Source organism: Euprymna scolopes, chromosome 16 (assembly GCF_053919585.1).
Source record: "Euprymna scolopes isolate OS-2025 chromosome 16, ASM5391958v1, whole genome shotgun sequence".
NCBI lineage: Eukaryota > Metazoa > Mollusca > Cephalopoda > Sepiida > Sepiolidae > Euprymna > Euprymna scolopes.
In genome coordinates, this window is record NC_136497.1 from 8,369,627 (window position 1) to 8,394,253 (window position 24,627).

At 34.5% G+C, this 24,627-nt stretch overlaps 1 protein-coding gene across 5 annotated transcripts in view; it reads left to right on the forward strand.

Annotated features, from left to right (window-relative positions):
- The window catches only part of LOC145295835 (filamin-C-like), a 300,005-nt gene that overhangs the window by 52,933 nt on the left and 222,445 nt on the right, over positions 1 to 24,627 (forward strand). For all 5 annotated transcript variants that reach the window (XM_080141544.1, XM_080141545.1, XM_080141543.1 and 2 more), the window contains 2 exons: positions 1,562 to 1,627; positions 10,485 to 10,698. In XM_080141544.1, the coding sequence (XP_079997670.1) occupies positions 1,562 to 1,627; positions 10,485 to 10,698 (280 nt within the window). The remainder of the gene's footprint in view (positions 1 to 1,561; positions 1,628 to 10,484; positions 10,699 to 24,627) is intronic.

Here is a 24,627-nt window from a genome sequence, read left to right on the forward strand (position 1 = left end):
CCTCTTTAACCCCTTTGCTATGACCTAATTTAAAATAATTTTAACATTTATTACATCCACATTTTTTGTCAATTTCATGATGATTGGTTATCAATTTAGCAATGAATCCAATGTAAACATATATATTAACATGTTGTCATACTTAACATTATAAATGTGTGTATGCGAGCGTTTAAAACAATACTTCGAGGATCGTTCCAAAAGAAATACCTTCTATTTTTTAACTCAAAAACTAAAACTTTAAACATCGACGAAAACTGGAGTGGGAACATAAATCGATCGTGCCTTGTGTTTTAGAAGATATTTTCCTGCATGGCCACCACAAAATGCACTTTTAACTTCCTCTATTGATGTTCTGATCGTCCTGAACGCGGATTTCTATTCACATTTCAAAATCTGCTTTGTAACCATTCAACACTGAATGTTCAATATTTTCTACATGGTGGACTTCAATGACGCATCTCTGCTTGTCACATAAATATGACAGCGGTTGATATTTTCAAGTCTTGCATCGTCAATATCTACAACATGGAGAGGAAACTTTCATGTCAGTAATGCAAAAATCTAGCCATGAATACAACATACTCTGCAATCCCGTTTGATCCGTTTAGGCGGAACAACAAATAAAAAGCTTTTATTTTCTTATCAAGGCCCAATGACCACTCAGGGATAAGGGTTATTGTGTGTACAGTAATCAAAGGGATAGTGTAGCAATAGTATTCGAGAATTGGTAAGGGGTCATTACTTGGGGGTGCGGTTCATCAGGAATTTTTTTGTGTTGGACTTGAAGACATCGAGGTTGATGTCGGGAGGGAAACAGGCAAGCGGAACAGAGTTCCACAGGCGTGCAGTTCTAAGAAAGAAGCTCTGTTCATGGTATCTACGTTTTGATATAGGCACAGATAGGGAGTGGGGAAAATTATTGACGGTGGTTTCAACTAGTCGGGTGTTTTTTTGAAAAAGATTGGCGAGGGGAGACCAGAGAACGGAGCTCAGACGAACACCTGCCATGGAAATAACGATAGAACAAGAACAGGCTCGCTACGTCTCTTCTATGGGAAAGAGGTTGCAGGGTAGAGAAAAGGCCATCCCCCACCAAGCCACGAAGTCTATTTTGTACTCTGTCAAGCCAGGCTAGGCTGTTTTTAGCAGCTCCCGCCTAGATGTGGCTTTACTTTTAAACCCTCCGTCGTATAGAATTAAAATTGATATGAGTGTTTGATATAGAAATATTAATTGCGATTGATTTCTTTAATGCTTTTATAATAATTTCCGTTTGTTATTTTATCTGTCCTTGTCAAGAAAGAAATATCTGTCATTTTGTTTATTTTTTGTTGTTAATTAGTTTTTATTATTTTTTTAAGCTTAAATACTATAATACTTGACGATGGGAAATAATAAATGTAGGGTTTATATCCCTGCCTTGTACATCAGCTTAAACCTGTTCAGTTTGTACACATCCCAGACAACCAATGCTGGAAGAGTAATTTGACATGATCATTAATTTTAAAATAACATTCCACAATATTTTATCTGTAATTTTTAATCTGACCAATTTCAGCGAATTACTGGAGAACATAAAACCCGGAACATGTCCGAACTGGAAACAATTATCTCCATCAAGCAAGTGAGTACTCTTTTTTCTATTTTCTTTTTTTCCATACTAGATCCGCTTGTTTTCTTTTTATTAATTAAAAAAAAATATTTGTTTTTTATGGTAATACTGTAGCCAGCTTTATGACAAAACAACAAAAAAAAAATGAGATTCTATTTTTATGACGTATAATGAAAAAGAATTTACGATAAAAAAAATAAGTAATATATAAATAAATAAATTAGAATTAAAAGTGGGGGTCAATTTCGTATGTAAACCTGACGTCTAAGATCATCTATTTCAGATCAAATAGAGTTTGTAAAGAACCATTTAAAACAATATATATCCAGAAAGTGCACGGTAATTAAGGTCCTGGATGTCATAATCATTTCATATTAAAGTTATGTATTAAGATGATAGGGTTCATTAGATTATTAGTATTGGCATTTCTTATTATTTCCTATTACCGCGTACACATTTGTCTAACTTATTTTTGTTTATTTTAGGAGAATGAGCACGTGGAAAAATAACTTAAATAAGACACGTTTCAGAAATATCATATGAGATGCAATACAACTCAATTCGCTTTACGGTCGTTCTAAGTATAGAGTGTCGACTTTTCAATTGTAGTTATTTCAAGGTGTCTGTTCATTCTTTAATAGTTTTCTTTTTTCGTACCGTTTTTTTTTCTTCACGGTTATCGAATTATTATTTTCTTTCTTTATTACTTTCTAATATTATAGCTCCGACAACCTTTCAGTTTTAAGTGGATGATACCCGAATAAAACGTATGCATTAGTTCTATTTCCGTTATAAATTCAAATAGCCGTAATAAACTAATTTAAAGAATCAAATTTAATCGCATTTCAAAATGTTAGCATTCCTTGTTTATTTTGAAAATTTCCACTGAAAGCCTAAAGATATTAGTTTTTTTATTGTTAAAAAAAATATTGGCAATTAAAACATGATATTTACAAGAAAAAATATAAATTAAAAAAAATGTAATATATGAGAAATATCTTGGAAAAACTACAGGGTGGTCGCTAGAAAAGCGGGAACTTTGTCAAACAACGGTTTATTTTTACAAAGAATAATTTTAACAATTTTATCAAAGACAAATGTTATATTATACTCATAGATACACAAAATGTCGTCTGTGCACTTCACTGCAGCGTTAAACAACGATTTATTATTATAACACACACACGGCACCAATAAAAAATAGCAATCACGCATTTTATTCATGATCTAAGCTGACCTTCAAATTTCCCCGTTTTCTAGCGACCACCCTGTAATTGTTAAAATTTATGATTCTTTATTTAAAAAAATAGACACATTGAATTAATTTAGTACTTAAAATAGAACTTCTATATTTTCATTTGATTCCCTTGAGATGAGTGATTTGTGTATTTATTTTATTAATTTGCGGACGGTTATCCTTATCTTTATAGTTGTTGTTTCGCAGCGTTTCTGCCAACTCAGCCTCTGGCATTCAGGAGGTTAACTGCAACAAGATTTAATTGTATTCTCAGTAATTATTGTTTTCCATAATTGCTGTTATACTTGAACGAACTTGTTGATTAACTAGCCGAAATGTAATAAAACAACTACAAATATGAAAATGAGGATAACAGTCCACAATTAAATAAAAAATATATAACTTATTCATATATATTTTAAAATATTATATAGTTGATGCAAATCTTAAAATCGAACAAAATTATAACACAGATGTTACTTTGATTATTATTTTGATTCTGAAAAAAAAAACTTTTAAAAACTCAGCATGTTGATTGTGCTGTTCCATATTTTTTTATCGTATGGAATAGAAAAATACTGACGTCGCTGATTGTGTAATCCTTTTAACACTTGGGTGCAAGATCCTTATGAACAGTATCTGTATCGTATAGCTTTGTATTTTCGCTAATAAGAGTTTACAATTTAACAATATTCAGCGAAAAGAAGGTGCGGCACATACTGGTATATGTTGTATAAATGATAACAGTTTCAGATTCCTCTGTGCACTTAACCGACATCAGAATGACGTAAGTGCTGAGAAACTTTGTTCAATTAAAGTTAGCAACCGATAAAAAAAAGATAAACGGTTTCACAGTATTACTATATATATATATATATATATATATATATATATATATATATATATATATATATATATATATATATATATATAGTGTATTTAGGCAGTAGATTTTCATTGAGACATGCGGTATTAAATAGCACAGAGTGTTCTTGTTTGATTATCTTCTTCTGTAGTTTATCCATTCGACTAATGGTATTTTTGACATTACAGTCGAACCGGTGCATGAATGTTCTGAAATCTATTTCATTATTATATGTTGCTCTTGCTAGTACTTTCGACATTTCATCTGTCGTTTTCAGGCAGTTTTTGATTTAGAATGTTGTTGTTGTTGTTGTTGTTGTTGTTGTACGCTTCGTTTTATTTATAGGTGGATTCGGGTGAGGAAGTGAGTCGTGTATAAAAAGGTGCATTTTTGTGTACGTTTTTAATGATATTGAAATAAATGGATGAGTGTTATTTAAAATGTAATTCACAGGTTTTTACGTGAATTCAAATAATGATGCGATTCGTGTGTAAAAGGGTGCGTTGTTTTTACGTTTATAAAATTGATACTAAAATAAATGTACGAATACTATTTGAATTATGATTTATATATATATATATATATATATATATATATATATATATATATATATATATATATATATTATACCTTCCCTCCCATTGTACATATATATACATTTTAAGTGTCCATGCACTTTAGAATGTTATTGCTATTATAAAAATTGATATTATTAATTGTGGGTTGCTTCGTTCGTATATACAAAGCCTCTAATATTTTTAATCTTTTTACGTTGTGGTCTGTGAGGATAACTTTTGTGTTGTCGACTAAAATTGTTCTATATTGTGAATAGGGGCAGCCATGTTGTCCCAGGTGCTTGCTGAAGGAGCTGGTATCAGAAAGATGAAGGGTTAATCTTCTGGACAATGTCTTAGTCGTATGACCGATTTAGCTATTTTTATTGTTGGAGACGCAATCTCCCAAGGGGCATTGAAATTGATAAACTACATAGTTTTTTTTACCGTTTTAATTGTCGTGGGTTGTTTTTAATTATCAAGTTAGCGGTAGTTACTTTCTCATAGTATATTATAAATTTTATTTTATGATTATGAATTGGGGTTATATATATGTGGATAATGTCCACATTGCCACTTTGGTGTAGGGGGCTACTATCAGGGGCAGCAACTACTGGGGCACTATGTTGGGATTTGTGCAGCAAGATGTCGGTTAACGGTACACTTGAACTTCTGCATGTCAGTCAGTTGGGGAAGCAGGGACCTGGAATGGAATTCCAAAGTCTAGCGGTTCTGGGGAAGAAACTACTGGAGTAGAAAAATCTTTTACATCTAGGAATCTCTACTGCGCGGGGGTGGGATTTAGTTGCCTGTCGGGTTTGTCGAGGGTGTCTACGTCGTGGAGGCAAAAGTGTCTGCAGTTCGTCAGAGCATACACTATTAAAATATTTGTAGAACTGGCAGAGGGATGCAACGTTTCGTTGATGTGACAGAGGCTGAAGCTTAGATGCTAGTTCAGGGCCTATCAGATTGGCGACTCTCTTTTGAACCTTGTCTAGGGGCGAGAGACTAGCAGCAGATGCACCAGCCCAAATGTGACAGCAATACTCCATACATGGGCGAATGGTGGCCTTATAGAGGTACAGGATACTTTCAGGTGTCAGTAGTTTTCTAGCACGGTAGGGAGAGCCTACCTTTTTTCGCAGCGTCCCTGGCAATGTTTTCAATGTAATTGTTTCAACTCATGTTTCCTGTGAACGTTAGGCCAAGCAGTTTGAAAGATGTACACTCAGATAGGGAGTCACTGGTCATTGCTATTGGTGGCAGAGAAGGCTTCTTGTAATTATTGAAGGAAACCAGTTTAGTCTTGGCAGCATTGAATGTGTCCATCCATTTTTGTCCCCACTCCACTACAGATTGGAGGTCATCCTCTAGTGTTTTTGCCATTTCTTTAGTTATGTATTCATTTGTTTTCCTTTCATGCCAGTTATGGGGTGTGGTGTCACCAGCACATATACCCATTTCAGAGGCAGTTTTGTCGGGAGGTCATTAATAAATATTAGGAACAATAGAGGTCCAAAGATAGACCCCTGAGGCAGTCCTGCATTTATATCATATTGTTTAGATGTACGACCGTCGAGGACAACATGGATTTTTCTCTTATCTAAGAAGGATTTAATTATGTTTAGTATTCTACCAGTGATACCGTATGATCTAATTTTCCTGCGGAGACCCTCATGCCATACCCTGTCAAAAGCCTTAGATATATCTAGAGCTACCGCACTGCCCTTCCCCGCTTTGTCCAGTGAATGGTATATACGTTTAGAGATTACAGTGAGGATGTCTGCCGTGGAATGTGCTTATCTAAATCCATATTGTTTGTCAGTCAGAAGTTTAGCATCTATAAGGTGATGGACTAGAGCATGGTTAATTATGGTCTCAAATATTTTGGCGAAAAGTGGGAGGAGACTAATGGGGCGGTAATTTACTGGGTCAGTTCTTTCGCCAGAATTCTTGAATGCTGGTACAACAGAAGCAGTTTCTCACATCCCGGAAATATGATTCATTAAGGGATTTGTTGTAGAGTTTGGAGAGAACTGGAGCTACTTCGGTTGAACAATTTTTAATAGCACAGCTAGGGTGAGATCGGGTCCACATGCTTTTGAAGTGTCAAGTTTTTTATAATAGCATGCACCTGAGCAGGGATGATTTTTAGATCGTCTAGAGTGGCGTCTGTCCGCAAAGGAATGCCAGGCCAGGGGTGATTGGAAGGGTCCAATGTGGAGTTTTAGGCAAACCGGCTGGCAATGATATAAGCCTTGTCGGTTGCTGAGCAAACAACCTCGCGATTGTTGGTGAGTGGGGGAATTGTTGATTGCTCATTATTTACTACACTGTTGCAGATTTTCCAGAAGTCACGAGTTCCTAATTTTTGTGTTTAGATGTGTTTTTAGTGGTTTCAGTAAATTCTCTCTCAGCTGTCGCTATTTCTTTCTTAACGTTACTTCTAACTTCTATATACTTTTGTCTATTTGAACTGGACTTATGTCGGTTAAATCTGCGATATGCATGCTGCCTTTGAGCAATGGCAGTTGCTCAAGTAGAAGTAAACCATTGGGGAGAGTGGGGCTTGCTATAAAATTTCCGCGTGGGAACATGTGCTTCAATTGCCGTTTTGAACCATTCAGTGGTTTCATTTGCGCACTGTTCAGCAGGAAGAGAAAAATATTTCACATGAGACATCTCTGGCAAGATCGATGATGGCTTCCCAGTAAGCTGTTTTATAATATCTCGTTATTTTGAGCACTGGCTCTTCAGTTTTGGGTCTAGAGTTTAGGACAATTCCGACAATTATCACTGCATGATCAGCGTTCCCGAGTGGTCTGTCATCATTTGTTGTACAATCCTAGGGAACTGGTGTCAGAAACAAATCTGGAAGTGATGCATGTTGTTCTTGCTGGTCAGGGAAACGGGTTGGAAACGTAACCATTTTTGATAGGGAGTGAGATATAGCGAAGCTATGTGTTGAGCTGCCCGCCGCATCTGTGTGAGTAAAGAATCCAAGCCAATTTTTGTGGTGCACATTAAAGTGTACTTGTGCGCTAGTGTCGGGGGAGAGTTCTGTGGCTATGCTGTCAGACACTTTGTTTATTGTGGTGCATTTCTGGGTCGATGAAGAGCGGTAGAGAAAATAAAAGTAGCTAATGTTATGTTGTATGTTTAGTCTAAAGCACATAAAGGCCTGATCGTCCGTTTCTAGGTTTGTTTCTCTAGTCAGGGGGAGGAGGTACGAATGTAGACTCCAAGTCCGTGCATATGTCTGTAAGAGTCCTTACGGCTGAGTGGGAAATAGCCAGTCATGTTAAAGTAGTTAGAGGAGATGGAGGAGTGAAGGTTAATCTCGCTTAGTGCTAAGATATCCGGGGTATTTGTTAGAAGAAATGCTTGAACATCAGCATATATATATATATATATATATATATATATATATATATAGTCTTTTAAGTTTTTAACATTTGAAACTATACAAAAAATTACTTTTTATCATTCGTTAAAAAAAAACCCATCTAGTCAGTAAGTCATTTAATCACCTGCAATCACTGCATCAACTCTCTCGAATTTACTATAATACCAATTTTTTTTATTTTTCAAGGGATCATCAGTTGTTTACCATGAAACACTGTTTATATTTATTTTTTGATGACTATATATATATATATATATATATATATATATATATATATATATATATATATAGTCATCAAAAGACAAACAGATTCACCTCTTCAGTGCGGTTAGAATAACAACTACTTCAATCCACTCAATACTTTTCACTCTTACGCTATTTAGATGCTGCTAAGTTTGGGATGTGAAATTACAATGATTAAACATTGTTCAAACCCATAAGCTCCATTTGTTCACACAAAGAGCATTGCATTATATACTAAAGGTAGTTTATTATTTCACTCCTGAATATGCTCAACCCATTTATAGTAATTCACAGACAAACTCTTTACACGTATTTTATAATTTCATGTTGCCAGAAAACATCTCTTAATTGTTCTCTATTTACCTTTAACCCATTTTTAAGCCCTTTTTCTTTATTCATATCCATCCATACTTCAACCTATTTCTCTTTCTTTGCTGTAACAATAATATACTTCATATACTAGAGCTTTCCTTTTAAGTGTAATACTGTAATCTCATATTTATTGCTTGTGGATAACACTCAGTTAAAAAAAAAAAATTAAAACACATGTTATCCTGATTCTGAGTAATTCGTCGCCCCCCCATCCGCTGTCACAATCACCGCCATCATGTTTAAAGACATAGTTGAGATTATAAAGTTCCCACGCTCACGCCACTTAGCTAGATAGAACATGGCTGCTTTCAGGTCCCGCCGTTCAACCTTGCACTGACATCTGTGTATATTGTCTTTCTACTTCTGTAGTGCGTAGTAGGGTTCCACAAATGTAGGGAACGGATATCTTCATTTACTACTCTTGAACAATGACCTACAAACTGAACACTTCGTGATCGTAAATTATCCAAATGCAAGCTCATCATAGATTTGTTTACTCTATAAGATAGATTGGACTCTCATGAGCAGGCGGGTTCATGCACAATTCAGGGGTACTTTCAACTTTTTTGAAAGTTCCTGTTTCCGATCATGAGGCCCCAGCTTGTGGGCTTTGGGGAGTGTGGAGCCACCCATTAATTACCATTGTTCTCAGGTCCACTCTGATCCGGAGTGGTAGTACCTGTTAGAAACCGACTTGGACAAACAAATATATTCTATTAATTTTTTCTTTAAAATCACTGGTTTTCGCATTAAATAACCTGAAAAAGTTTGATAGGCCGTAAAACAAAAAGAAACAACATCCTGTTTCCGAACCACAGGGGATGATTTCACAATAATATTGAGAGCAATAATGTTGATAATTATTATAGTCTCAAGAGATAAAATGTTATATCATAATTACATTATTACTACCGCACACCTCCCAGTAAAACAAAACCTTGATTCTCTAATCACTTACCACATATTATATAGTAATGTTAATAAAGACAATTTTCTTGATTCATGAAAACACCGAGTAAAGTAAATGTTTTTGTTAGCACCTTCCTCTCTACATCACTTACCAAATATAACAATGTAATGTTAGTAAATAGGTTTCACAGCATTATCAAACTTATGGTTCAAATCAGTTAATGAAGAGAACTGTTGTTTGTTTGCTACCACACATCATCAAGTAAAACACATGTGTTTGTGTATTTAAGCAAAGCTTCTTAAAAATAATGAATATTCAACTGAATTATATTGATTTTTACATTTTAAATTTTACTAATTATGTTAATCGTGTGAAAATTAAAAAAAAAATATTCCGAACGTATCACGTACATTTTCGATTCCTTGTCGAATCATCTCCAGATTAAAAAAATTAAAAGATCATGAACGTGTGAGAAAAAACACATTTTCCAAAAATAACCGGAAACCCCGCACGTTAAGAACGGTCTGCATTGTTGCAAGAAAGACAATGCGTTAAATACAGCAACACCATAATAAGCGTGACAGTATAATAAAAATAATATACATATATGGTTATACACTATATACTTACCTTGGGTAAGTAACGTCCAGGCCTTTACGGCCCGGGATCAAAGATCAGAGGTGTAGTATCTGTTCCGGCAGATGCTGTACTAAATACCATATGGGGAGGGGGCAACCCCACATATCAGACCATTGCTCTTCTTCCAATCATTTTTAGTCAATGTAGGGGAAACCATTCATACGAATTGTCACTATCCAGTTCTCTCTCGGAGGAACTGGTCCCCCTCCCCTCACTCTTCACATTAAAAAAAAAAACCGGCTTTGTGCCAAATTTGTTCCGTAGAGAAGCAAATAAATAACTATTATTATACACTGTTGAAGGCAACCGCGGCTAACGATATAGTGTAACAAGTTGGGTGTTTCAAGTACGTTCTACCGCCCCCCCCCCAAAAAAAAAGAAAACAAAAAAAAAACATCTCACATAATATATTACTTATATTCTCTTGGAACCTCCGATAAGTTGTCGATCTCTTTTGAGAAAGACTTCGTATCAGAACGACTTCGGGGAAACCAATGCCAACATTTATACGAAATGAATAACTTAATATTGAATCAAATGCGAAGTTAATGTTGTTGAAGTAAATTAAAAAAATGATGTTGTTTAAGTCAATAAAAATCAATTAGCGTTTTTTGAACAAGCTAATAAATGTCTTTTATTACAGAGAAGACAATTGTCGATCAGCTATGCGAATAGCGAAAGAAGTGTTTGGAATTCCCACGGTCGTTTCACCCGAAGACTTTGCCAGCAATGTACTTGATGACCTGTCCGGAATGACGTACCTTTCCTATTTTTTGAAACCGTCTTCACCTGGGTATTTTCATATTCTGAATTGGGCGAAATCGATACTTGATGATAATTTGATACAAAACCTTACCGTAAGTAAAAATTCTTACAATGTTCGATCTTATTATTTTTTTGATTAAACTCTACTGTCGCCATCCCCATCTATCTCTCTCTCTCTCTCTCTCTCTCTATATATATATATATATATATATATATATATATATATATATATATATATATATATATATATATATATATATATATATATATATATATATATATTAGTGCTGGGACGATTAATCGGAATCGGAAAACTCGGAAATTTTTAGGGTATCGGAATCGGAAAAAAATACTCCAATTTTCGATTCCAAAACCGATTCCTTAGAAAACACGTTAAACTCAATTTTACATTGTTGGCACTTAAGAAAAATTATGAACATTTATCTTTTTTAAGTACCCAGTGACAGTAAAATCTATATTCATAATAATAACATAAAAAACGATGTAAACTTATTTTACTTGTGTCAAAAAAGAAAAAAAAAAAGAAAAATTTTGGCTTTTGCCCGTCCATTGATAAACCCGACAAAAACCGTTAATGGAGGTTTTTGACACTTCTATGCTAGGCACATTTGGGCGCCAGTGTTTCTAACGTTTACTTGTCATTTAATCAGATTTTCAATTTGTATTGCTGATAAAGGCCATCAAATGAAATTCAGTAATGAACGATTCATGGTAATAATTAAAGCAATTTTGTCAGTTAAGTTTATATTCTTTCCACCGATAAGACTGACGCAAATTCACAGATGGAGAGTGGAAATGTGTCTCCCAACAAAATGTAAGTGCGTAGTTTTTGTTTTTAAATAATCGAAAAAATTTTTCTTATATTTCTGTTTCATATTTTCATGTAAATATAAAAGTTATATTTTCATGTAAATATAAAAGTTAACTGGATTATTTCATTATATAAAAGGTGCCCGGAAAACTCGTATCCGGAAAACGCGTACCCGAAAAACCCGTCTGTTTTAGCTAGGTAGGAAAACTGGTCCATTGTTGTATAAATATCGATTGAAAACACATTTTAGAACCGTTCCTGACGAAAATACTTCGCACCTCTTTAATATTTTTAACATCATTTTTATTTGTTTACTCTTGTTTAAAAAAATAAACTTGATCACGGAATCAAGACACGAAAAACGAAACCATGTATTTATTAAAAAAATACATTAGTTTTAACACTTTTTAATATTACGAAACAAAACAAAATATTTATGTGTTATCAAAGAAAGCAAACATTGTATTCAGAAGAATGAATTTAATTTAAACAATTCTTGTATTATTACGAAACGAAAAAGAAGACACTTCTTGTATTATAAAATATTAAATTATCATATAAAATAATTGGCGGAGGTTAACAATCTTGCCACTTTTCAAAAATCGCTAAGAAAACATGGTGGACGACCTACGCATAATACTGAAATTAATTAACGCTCCCTCTGACACGTGACCGGAAGTTAGAGGGCATATGTGTATTTGTTTTGACTTTACATACTTGAATGAACAACGAATTGTTAAGTGGTGCGGAAAGAAAAACCGAAACATTTTTATTTTATTTATCTACTTACGTTAATAAAAAGAAACGTTGGCCCTTTCTTAAATATGACAAATAAATTAGAACAAAAATATAACACGTTTTGATACGTGTGTAGTTTTGCCACGAGTGTATGAACCATTCTTTCAATCTTTCACATAACAATTTAATGAAATACACACACACACACACACACACACACACACACACACACACACACACACACACACACACACACACACATATATATATTAATTCGTATTTCTCGTATTATTTAAGAATAAAAGTATGGTGAAAAAATGTAAATAAATAAATTCCAGTCACGTGTCAGAGGGAGCGTTAATTACTTCCAGTGTCATGCGTAGGTCGTCCGTCATATTGTTTAGCTATTTTTGAAAAGTGGCAGGGTTGTTAACCTTCGCCAAATAATTTATTAAATAATTATGTTAGTGTTAAAAGTAAATTAAGTATTTTGAATAAAATATTTGTTTTATTATTTGAATAACAACAACAACAATAATAATAATAATAATAATAATAATAGCAACAACAACAACAATAATAATAATAATAATAATAATAATAATAATAATAATAATAATAATAAAATATTAGTCAATGTCACGTTTCTTTCAAACTCCGCAAAAAACTGAAAAATTACATTTAAAGGTTTTAAAGCTGAACACGAATATCACATTTAAATTCGGGGCAGATAAGTACTTTTCATGATATGAAAAAAATACTTTTTTCACAAAGTTTGGGATCACTTTTCTCTTAGAATTTAAAGTAAACTGAGCACCCAGTTTCAGGCTATTCAGTAATTTCTTCATATCATTAAAACAAATTTCTACACTACGTTTACCTTGCACGCGGCCGCATAAACGACGGTTGTTAAATGCGCACTCGCGTACCAAATTGCCTTTTAACATTACGTTACATTACGTAGTAAGCGAACAATTTAAAATTAGATTAAAAACAAGTAGTTTTCGAGATATTAAGCAATGTAATTCTATATGTTATGAGTTGTGACTATTTCTGTACGTAAATATTGTTACGCGCGCCCGTCAAAAATACGCGCGCACTTGCGCGTACAAAAATATGCACCAATAATAACATATAGAATTGCATTGCTTAATATCTGGAAAAGTACTTCTTTGCGGCAAAAACATGCGCGCTTGAATGTATAGAAATGGTCACTACTGATAACATAAGAAATTACACTATATGTATGCATGCTTTTAATTTGTGTTTTTCAATTCTTCCTCGTGTCTTTATTGAAAGATGAAAGCAGAAAAAACTCTAAAAAAACATTTTAGCCAATAAACAAACCAAAAAAATGCCTCCTCACTAGGTGGCCAGAAAACGGGTGCTCAATTTAAGTAAGATTTACATGGAAAACTGATCACTATTTTTTGAAAAAGTAATTTCTTCATATCATGCAAACTACTTATCTGCCCCAAATTTAATTGTGATATTCGTTTTCAGTACCTCCGCAAATTTATAAAATTAATCATATTAAAGTTTTGGGGATGTGTTGGAAAGATACTTGACATTGACGGGTTTTTTTTTGTTGTTTAAAAGTATTTGGGCTGCAATTCTGCAGGATGCAGTGGCGGTTATTGTTAGGGGGAGATAACTCCAATTTCTTCTTGATCAAATAACGCGGCAAATAAGTAATAAACAAGACTCTTTTTCCCCCTGAACACAAAATCATTTGAAAACCAAAACATTTATTGTATCAGTATATAATTGTTAAAACATTTATTTATAAATCTGCGTAAGAAAACATAATTTTAATTAAACAATTTTGTAATAAAAGCAATATTAAATTTTTATAAAGTAAAATAGCTTCTTTTTCTTTTTCAAAAAAACAAATAATTTGAATAAAAATCTTTTTTGAATTAAAGTAACTGTGAAGGGTCAACAACAAATTAATAATTTAAATGTTTTTTTGACCGAGAAGCGTCACCTGGCGACAGTTTAGTGGAGCGCTAGGAGTATCAGAATCCGCCATTGAAAACTTGAATAAACATCAGACTGTCTCTGTTTTGAAGCTTATAATCAATATGAAAATGTAATTTCAAACAGTATGTTTTTCAACAAAATGAGGAAAGACCAAATTTTAAAATAATGAAAGGTTTACTCGAAAAAATACAATTTTTTTTCATCGATTTTCTTAAAAATGTTTTCACGAAATTCAACAAATTTAAATGGTACCAAAATCTATTAAGTATATATAAATGCCAAAAAATCACTTACCTGTAAAAAATACTAAGCAATGGCTGGTTTAATTTTTCATTTATAAGAATTGTCCATATTTATATTTTATATTCCATGTATTTTCTAAATAAAAGGATTTTTTAAAGCGAGGGTCGTAGAAAATCGCATTTTCGTAACGCGTTTTGCGCCATAAGCTTAAAGCACTGCTGCTGCTAATTTGCAATTTATCAAATACAGATTCGTAAAAAGGAGATAATTAATGTCTATTTTTTTATTGCGTGCTGTTTATCAAGACTGGTATTTTTGGTCCTCCTTAGGTAAAAAAAAAACAAACCCACACACATTCACTAATAAGTGTTTCTCGTTAAACAAAAAATCCAGTCGACGGATTTTTTCAAAATTCTCTTAATGAAATACACGAGATTTTTTTTATTATTATATCTTATTTCTACTTTATCGACTGGATATTTTTTTAAATATTAAAAAAAAACAACATTGAATGAAATAGAAAACATTACCGTTAGCGTCCGGTATTTACTTGGCGATATAAACATGATATGAGCTTTCATTTAAAAAAAAATCAACGTGGTTAAAAAAAAGTTTACATTTTGGACTTTACAGGTAAATTTCCAAAACACACTTCTTTTTTGTTTTAAATTAGAATATTTCATTTATTGATCTTTTATCTTCAATTTGTGATAGATGAAACTTTGGTACATAAATTTATTATTAAATTTTTAATAGACATTTCAAAATGGAGGGTTTTGAATTGAAAAAAAAACACGTTTGTCTAAAATATTATATTTAATTTATTGGAAAGAACATAAAATTTCACATTGACCCTGAAAATATCGTAAACATTGAACCAATAGAAAAATTTCGATAGATTTTTAAAGTTTTAAAATTGAAAAAAGTTTCACTCGTAAAATTCAATTGATTTCATACGTAAAAAAAATGGCTGGTTGAATGCGCACCGGCACTTTCGAAACACTGTATTTTTAAAAAAATAATATTTCTATTATTTTTTAAACAACTTTATTAGTTTGTTTTGGAAGTATATTTCATACAGAAAATAAACAACCCACTTTAAAAGGAGAAATTACGAGTTTTTTTTTATATATTATTCCCAGTTTTCTGTTAGGGGTGTAAACAATTCCCCAGAATTCTGATGGAACGCACCAAAAAAGATAACTGCCGTTCGCATACTGCAGAAGTGCCTTGTTGTTTTATGATTCTAAATAAAATATTTGTTTTATTATTTGATCATACAAGAAGTATTACTTTCTTTTTTTTTGTTTCGTAATTACACAACTTATTTTTTAGATATGATTTTGTTTTTCATGTTTTCCGTTCGGTTTTGTTACATAATCAACCGTATCCATTTCGGGTAGCTTGGTTTTTTTTTTCGAGCAGTGATCTTGGACATTACCTAAAATATACAAATTTATTTTCTTTTGGAGGGGGGTGTTTACCCCAGTATTTTCTTTCATTTTCTATTTTTGCTCGAGTATCGAGACTCCTAAACGTGATTTTTTTTTCAAATGTAGCACTCGACAGTACTTTTGAAAACTAAATAGACTCTTTAAAATAAGTTGAACCACTAAAAACTTACAAAGCTAGGTAAAAAACGAACACAGAAAAATAAATTATATATTTTTTAAAAACAACAGTAAACAAGTAAAAATATATTTTTTAAAAATATTATGGGATGTGTATTCTCTTTTAAAAACAATATCTTCTTCATGAACGGTCATAAAATTTATTTTCCATCAATATTTATTCAATAATGGACCTGTGCTCCTGCCTAGCGCAAATGGACAAGTTTTCTGGGGACGAGTTTTCCTAAATTCATATGTTGTATATAAATCATCGGCGAGATACAAATAAAAAATGAACATGTCTGTTATTTCACAAAATTATACGAAAGATTAATGCAAGCAACAGTAAACGCAGTCACTAGTTTTGTCTTCTCTGCGCCAGCCTCTCGAACCAAAGGTTCTCAAGTCCTTCACCACCCTTACTCAAGGCACGCCTCCATGCTGGTCTATCTTCGGTTAGATCCTCCCACACATTCATATCGATGCCAAGAGCGATCAGATCCCGTTTGGCCACGTCTTTAAAGCGCAGCACCGGGCGACCGCGGCTTCTTGATCCATTTGCCATTTCGCTGTAGAGGATATCTTTAGAAAGACGGCCATCGAGCATTCTGCGCAGGTGTCCAAGCCAACGCGATCGTCGTATCTTGAGTGTCTGGAACAAGGAGCGGCTGGCGGCACGTCTTAGCACCTCTTCGTTGGTGATTCTATCCCACCAATTGATGCCCATGATATGTCGCAAGCATCGGAGATGGTAGATGTTCAGCGCTCAATTTGTCAAGCAGCCGCTGGAGTGCACTTGCGGAGTGCGAGACCAATGCAGCATCGTCTGCAAACAGCAGCTCAAGTATTAGGACTTTTCGAATCTTGGTTTTGGGGCGTAGGCGAGCCAAGTTAAAAAGTTCTCCATCGGAGCGAGTATGAAGGAACACATAGTCTTCGTCCTCGTGATTTCCAAAAGTGTGGTGCAGAACTGAGAAGAAGATGCCAAACAGTGTGGCACCCTCGAAGAAGACTGCGGCTGTCATGTTATCATGGAGCGATCTTATCAAACTAAGAAGAGTTGGTGGACAGCTCAACTTTTGTAGGATGGCAAACATACCATCTCTACTGTCCATGTCAAAAGCTATTGTGAAGTCAACAAATGCGATATGTTTTTTCTTTTTTTTTACAAGGTGGACACCACTTATCAAGGCCCAGAAGCCATTCAGGGATAAGAGTTATTGTAAGTACAGTACGTTAGTGTGGAGATTTAGTAAAGTGTCTACTTAAGGGTACGGTTCATCAGGAATTTGTTTACGTTGGACTTGAACCCATCAAGGTTGTAGTCACGTGGGAAGCAGCAGGACGGAACAGAGTTCCACAGGCCTGCAGTTCTAGGAAAGAAGCTTTGTTCATGGAATCTACATTTTGATTTAGGCATCGATAAGGAGTGGAGAAAGATTTTGACAGTGGATTCAGCTAGACTGGTGTTTTTCGTAAAAGACTGGCAAGGGGGTACCAGGGATTGGAGTTCAGGCGAGCACCTGCCATGGAAATAACGATAAAACAAGGACAGGCTCGCAACGTCTCTTCTGTGCGAGAGGGGTTGCAGGGAAGAGAAAAGGGCATCCCCCACTAAGCCACGAAGTCTATTTTGTACTCTGTCAAAGCAGGATAGACTGTTTTTAGCAGCTCCTGTCCAGATATGGCAGCAGTATTCCATCCTTGGACGTACTTGGCTTTTATATACATAGAAAATTATATCAGTAGTGAGATATCCTCTGGAGCGGTAGAAGGATCCCACCATCTTGCTAGAGGCCTTGGCAACAGACTTGATGGACGTGTTCCATTTAAAATCAGGAGTAAAGGTCAAACCCAGAAGCTTGTCAAAACATGGGGCTTCTCTTAGACGAGAGCCATCCATTTCAATTGATGCCAGATGGGGATCAGAGCGTTGATGATGTAAAGATAGGAGTTTAGTTTTAGATGCATTAAAGGTAACCAGCCACATCTTCCCCCACTGCGCTCGAGATCAGAGGAGAGAGAATCAAAGAGAGCTTTGGCATTTACAGCCTTCGATATGTTGCCGTAAATGGTCGTGTCATCAGCATAGATCAACGAATGATTTAAGTATGTGATGTAGATCAGGAAGTGTGTTGTGCCCAGGATGGCCCCTTGAGGGATTCCAGCATTAATACTGCAGGCCTCTGATTTTTGTCCATCAACCACTACTCTTATGAGCCTATCAGAGAATGATTTAATGATAGAGAGAATATTTCCAGTTATACCATAGCTGGAAATCTTGTGATGTAGACATTTATGCCATACCTTTTCAAAGGGCTTTGATATGTCAAGAGCAATTGCCCTAGAAAGGAAGCCTTTGTCATTAATCCTATGAGATATAACGGTTAGCACATCGGCGGTAGATCTTACAGAACGGAAACCATATTGTGTGTCACTAAGAAGGTTATTCCTGCTGAGGTGGTTGACTATTTCTCTATTTAATATGGATTCCAGCAACTTACTCATGGCATACAGGAGACTTATTGGTCTGTACTGAGAGGGAGATGAACTATCACCTGAGTTCTTAAAACAGGGCATACTGACGAGGTTTTCCAGGGTGTTGGAAAGCACTTCTTAAGGCAACGGTTAAACAGTTTCGTAAGTATGGGAGCAAGTTCTGGTTGAAGCTTTTTTAACACTATAATTGGGATGCCGTCAGGGCCAGTTGCTATACTGGAATCAAGGTTCTTGATTAGCTTGGCGACCTCATGCACATATATTTGTATGTTACCTAGAGTGTTCTGTGTTATAGGAGGAAATATAGGGAGTTGATGGTCTTCGTCGCATAGGGAAGAATTAGCTGCAAACTTCTTAGCAAATAGTTTGGCCTTGTCTGAAGCTGACGAGATGACCTCTCGTTCGTTGATTATGGTTGGGATAGAACGCACACTTCTGTTCAGGATCCTATTTGCTATTTGCCAAAACTGGTGGGAATCAAGCCGCTGATCAGCTACTTTGGATTTAACAGACTGGGCATATAGCTCTCTTGCATGTTTTATTACTGTTTTACAGTGGTTTCTGACGTTCCTGAAAGCAGCTTTAGTCTCAGTGTATCTATTACGTTGGTAGCTATGAAAAAAGTGGTTTCTGTGCGCGGTGGCAGCGGTATATATTGGGGAGAACCATGGCTTGCTGTTGGGTTTTTGTTGGAATTTTTAGATGGTATGAATCGGTCTATGCCTACAATTAACCATTCAGTCAGGTCTGATATGGAGGACACATCCTTTTTAAACATGGACTGCAGAGGTAGATTAGATATAAATGTGCGGAAGCTATCCCAGTCAGCCATGGAGTGTCGGTATACAGTACGGTGGAGGGGTACGTCGGGGGACTTATTACATTTCATTTTTATCTTAACTGATACGATGGAGTGGTCGGAGGATCCTAGAGGAGAAAGAACGGAACATGATCATAGCTCAGGGGAAGTTGAGGAAAAAAGGTCTAGGAGGCTTGCATATTGACCTGTAGTATTGGGCACACGGGTGGGCTCGCGAGCAATTTGAGTGCGATCATAAGCAATGGCAAAATCATGACAGAACCCCCCCCCTCATTGTCCGTCTTATTTGTGTGGGTCAACCATTCCACGTTATGGACGTTGAAGTCACCACAGGTGTGGATGTTAGCCGAGGGATTTGCAGACAGGATGTGGTCTATTTTCTCCAATATACTCTTAAAGATAGTAACTCCGCTGTTGTGGGGCCGATAGAGGGCAAATATAAATGCAGTGGTGTGAGCAAGTGCAACCCGGAAGCAATGTTCCTCTTCTGCTTTGCCAATCCAGAAGAAAGTGTAGTTTTGTTCCGAGATGGAGCAAGCTCCAGCCAATCTGGTCTCCTGTAGAGTGACAATGCCGATAGACAGCTTGGCAAATTCACGGTCAAGTAATGCCGTCTTACGAGGCAGACTTTGTGCACAAAGTTTGATATCCGGGACATGAGTGAAACCCGGGCACAGTGTACGAATGTTCCAACTTCCGAGTCGGAGAGTAATCTTTGAATTGTGATTTGTAATAGGTGAATGATTTACGTCAGTTATTTCCTGACCACCACATCGAAGTGGTGGACGTGAGGAGATAGCACCTTACTGACCAGGGGCTGCCTGGTTTGAGGCGGGCGGTAGCAACCCACTGGGGCTAAATAGCCCCGCCAACCGTTTCGGAGGATTCTAAGTGCTTGGTCGCGACGTCAATTTGACGAGACATTTAACTCGTAACTATCTTCCACTGTTGCGAGAGCCTGGGTGAAGAAACCCCTGTGTTGCCCAAACGGCACGAGTGGAAGTTGACTAGAGCCAGTAGAACCCGAGGAAAGACAAGGTCGATACGTTGGTACCGACTCTGACTGCAGGAGATGGCCGTTGACTCATAAGAAGCTCATCCGACCTTTAATTAAAATTATTAAAAAGAAAAACAAAACTGATGTAAACAAGTTGTTAGTTAATTTTTGATAATAAATTTGGTATATTTATATCTTAATCTCATGGTTATCTTTGCGATGAGAAAGCTCCAAATACCAAGACATTTAAAAAAAAATTAAATCGACTCCGTTAAGTAAATTCATTCTTTAGTTGTGTTTTTGTCATTGCAATTGGAATCGGAATCGGGAATCGAATCAGAAACGGAAATTTAGAAAGGAATTTGTAATTGTATCGGAATCGGGAAAAATTTTGTAATCGTCCCATCACTAATATATATATATATATATATATATATATATATATATATATATATATATAAAATTTATTTATACAAACATTGACGGCTACATATGTGTATACATGTTTCTGCAATCACCCGTGCTGGGGAGATTACGTCTTCAGGGCATGAATTATCTTCGAAAACTGACATTTCAAGACACAAAAAAACACTTTCCTTATTTCGTTTACAAAATTAGAAATCCTGTCACCTAATATGGGTGGGGGGGGGTCATGTGTGGGAGGATAAGTAATGTTCTTGAACGATCCATTCCTCATCAGTTTTTATCTTTCATATCTTAACCTCTTTTTATATTCTTTTTTTTTTTATCTCGTCTTTTTTTTTTTGCTTTATAACGTGCTTGAGAGACCCGACCTTCTGTCTCGCCTGGCCGGTGGTCAAAATGAGCATAGATATTTTCGCTGGCTACACAGTGGGATTAGGCAGGCATTCTTCCTTTATATACACATTCTATTCTAGAAGTAACACACACAGATATTCATATATACTCCGTAATGCATACACACGTTTGGTATATTCTACCGTACACATACGCACAGGTATATAAATTATGCGTATAAAATAAATAAAAAACATAATATAAATAACAATATATATATTTTTTTTATTACATTTTCACCCCAAACAAGGCAAATTGCCACTTTGGTGTAGGGGGCTACTATCAGGGGCAACAACTACTGGGGTACTATGTAGGGATTTGGGCAGCAAGGTGTCGGCTCACGTTACACTTGAACTTCTGCACGGCAGTACTGTTGGGGAAGCAGGGACCTGGAATGGAATTCCAGAGTCTTGCGGTTCTGGGGAAGAAACTATTGGAGTAAAAAGATCTTTTACATCTAGGGGTCTCTACAGTGTGGGGGGTGGGGATTTGCAGCCTGTCGGGTTTGTCGAGGGTGCTGACGTCGTGGGGGCACAAGTGATTGCAGTTCGTCAGAGCATTCACCACTAAAATACTTGTAGAAAAGGCAGAGGGATGCAACATTTCGTTGATGGGACAGAGGCTGAAGCTTAGATGCCATTTCAGGGCCTATCAGGTTTGCGACTCTCTTTTGAACCTTGTCAAGGAGCGAGAGACTAGTAGCAGATGCACCAGCCCAGATGTGGCAGCAATACTCCATACATGGGCCAATGGTGGCCTTATAGAGGTACAGAATACTTTCGGGTGTTAGTAGTTTTCTAGCACGGTAGAGAGAGCCTACCTTTCTTGCAGCGACCCTGGCAATGCCTTCAATGTAATTGTTCCAACTCATGTTTCCTGTGAACGTTAGGCCAAGGAGTTTGAAAGGTGGACTCTCAGATAAAGAGTCGTTGGCCATTGCTATGGGTGGTAGAGAGGGTTTCTTGTAATTTTTCAATATATATATAATACAAAATTCAAGAAGACTACCGACTTCTGCAGGTATAAATATACATAAATACATGTACAAAAATTCATACTCTGATAGACCCGCGTATATATATATATATATATAAATATACACATATATGCATACATAATGTATATATACAGTTAAATAAATTTACACTAACCGTAAACGCACACATATAATCTACATAGATATCTATACATGTAGTAATATCTATACAGATGCTTAATATAAATATCCATACACTATATTATATACTACCCCTATTATTATACTGGTACTAATAGAACTGTTAATTGGGAACCTTATAACCTGTAGACCCAATCTGATTCACCTTTCAATAATATATATATATATATATATATATATACATATATATATATATATATATATATATATATATATATATATATGTGCGTGTGTGTATGTGCATATATATATATATATATATATATATATATATATATATATATATATACGGGCACAGACACATAAACACATAAATATAAATATGAGATACAGAGATATATAGATATCCATATACACACACGTATACATCTACATATACACAAATACACCTAGACAGATACTTGCTTAACCCTAACGCATGATTATACAGTCATACAGGTAAATACACAAAAACTGTATTTAATAAATTTTATTTAACTTAATAAATTTTATTCAATAATGTACAGTTTAACCATTCTCTTTCTCTCTCTCTCTCTCTCTCTCTCTCTCTCTCTCTCTCTCTATATATATATATATATATATATATATATATATATATATATATATATATATATATATAATGGTTTAGACTATAATGATTAACACATTATATATATATATATATATATATATATATATATATATATATATATATATATATATAATGGTTAAACTGTACATTTGAATTGGCCACGGTCTTAACACGTCCAACATTTGCCAGTTGGCACCAATCCGTAATAAACTAAATCCAGTCTATGAATTGTCACAAGGTTTAAACTCGCAGACGACATATATATTCGAGAAATATATGTATATATAATCATCCACAAACAGACTGTTTCGGCTACACTTAATCTACTTGTAGTCAGGATTGAAACTCGTCTGCCTAATGCTACAGTCGGCGCTATAAACCGTTACGCTATTTCACAAAGAGCATTGCATTATATACTAGTGGCAGTTTGTTCAACCCAAGAAAGGGAGCATATATATATATATATATATATATATATATATATATATATATATATATATATATATATATATATATATATATATATATATAAAGAGAGAGAGAGAGAGAGAGAGGGAGAGAAAGGGGGAGAGAAAGTTAATAAATGTTATAAATTTTTACATTTTCATTTTAACAATTTAAACATGTAACTGTGTATGTGTGTGTAATTCATTGTATATGCAAGTATCCGCATATGTGTGTTTATGGGAATAGGTCTAAATTTAATACTATCTTTGATACGTATGTGCGCGTATTAAGGTTTGTCAGCGTTTCTCGCTTGCATACAGTTGTATATAACTATTTTTTTCATCATTTTTTATTACTTGAATTGCTTCTCTTAACCGTGAAGCGTTTAGTATCTTGATAGGCTTGCTTTTCTTTACCAGGTTCATTAGAGCTACATATATGCTTGCGTATGTGTTTGTGCGTCAGTGTATGTGTAGAACAAATATTTTTCAAATGTGTCAATTCAACTCTCACTCATTTAAGTATAGAATCCTATTTCAAGAAATGAGTAAAAACGTGATTATTGAAAATGTAATCATGTGATTAAAATTTGATTTAAATTAACCACGTTGTTTAACAAATAAAAAACAAGAGAATGTACGATTAAGTTTTAAAATGATTACATGCATTTTATTTTATAGTTGAAAATTAAAAACATTGAACAATAAAACTAAAATTTGTGATACTTATGTATTTTTGGTACTGTGCTGAAATAATAATGTTAGTATTTTAAAAGTCATTCTTAACATTGAGAGGGAGGGTGTTTTGTAACTATTTTTTGCTCCTATCTTACAATTATATTATTATTATTATTATTATTATTATTATTATTATTATTATTATTATTATTTTTATTATAATAATAATAATAATAATAATAATAATAATAATAATAATAATAATAATAATAATAATAATAATAAAGGAAAAATATATTTAAAACTTAAATTTAACCTGAAGAAACTATTTAGAATAGTGCAGTAGCAAAATGCATAAGCACCAAATTTTGATTTAATTTTATAATAGATATTGTTCTCAGATGTATATTATGGCAGCAGAGGGTTCATCGCTTTTAAAAATAGATTTTTCAGTTTAAATTCAAGTTTCCAAATATTATTTTTATTAAATTAAATTTTAATCATATGATTACATTTTTTAATAATCACGTGATTATATTTTACCCATTACAAGTTTAACACACTTCTACTTACATTAAGCGAGATACCAGTGTCGATCTTAAGAGTCC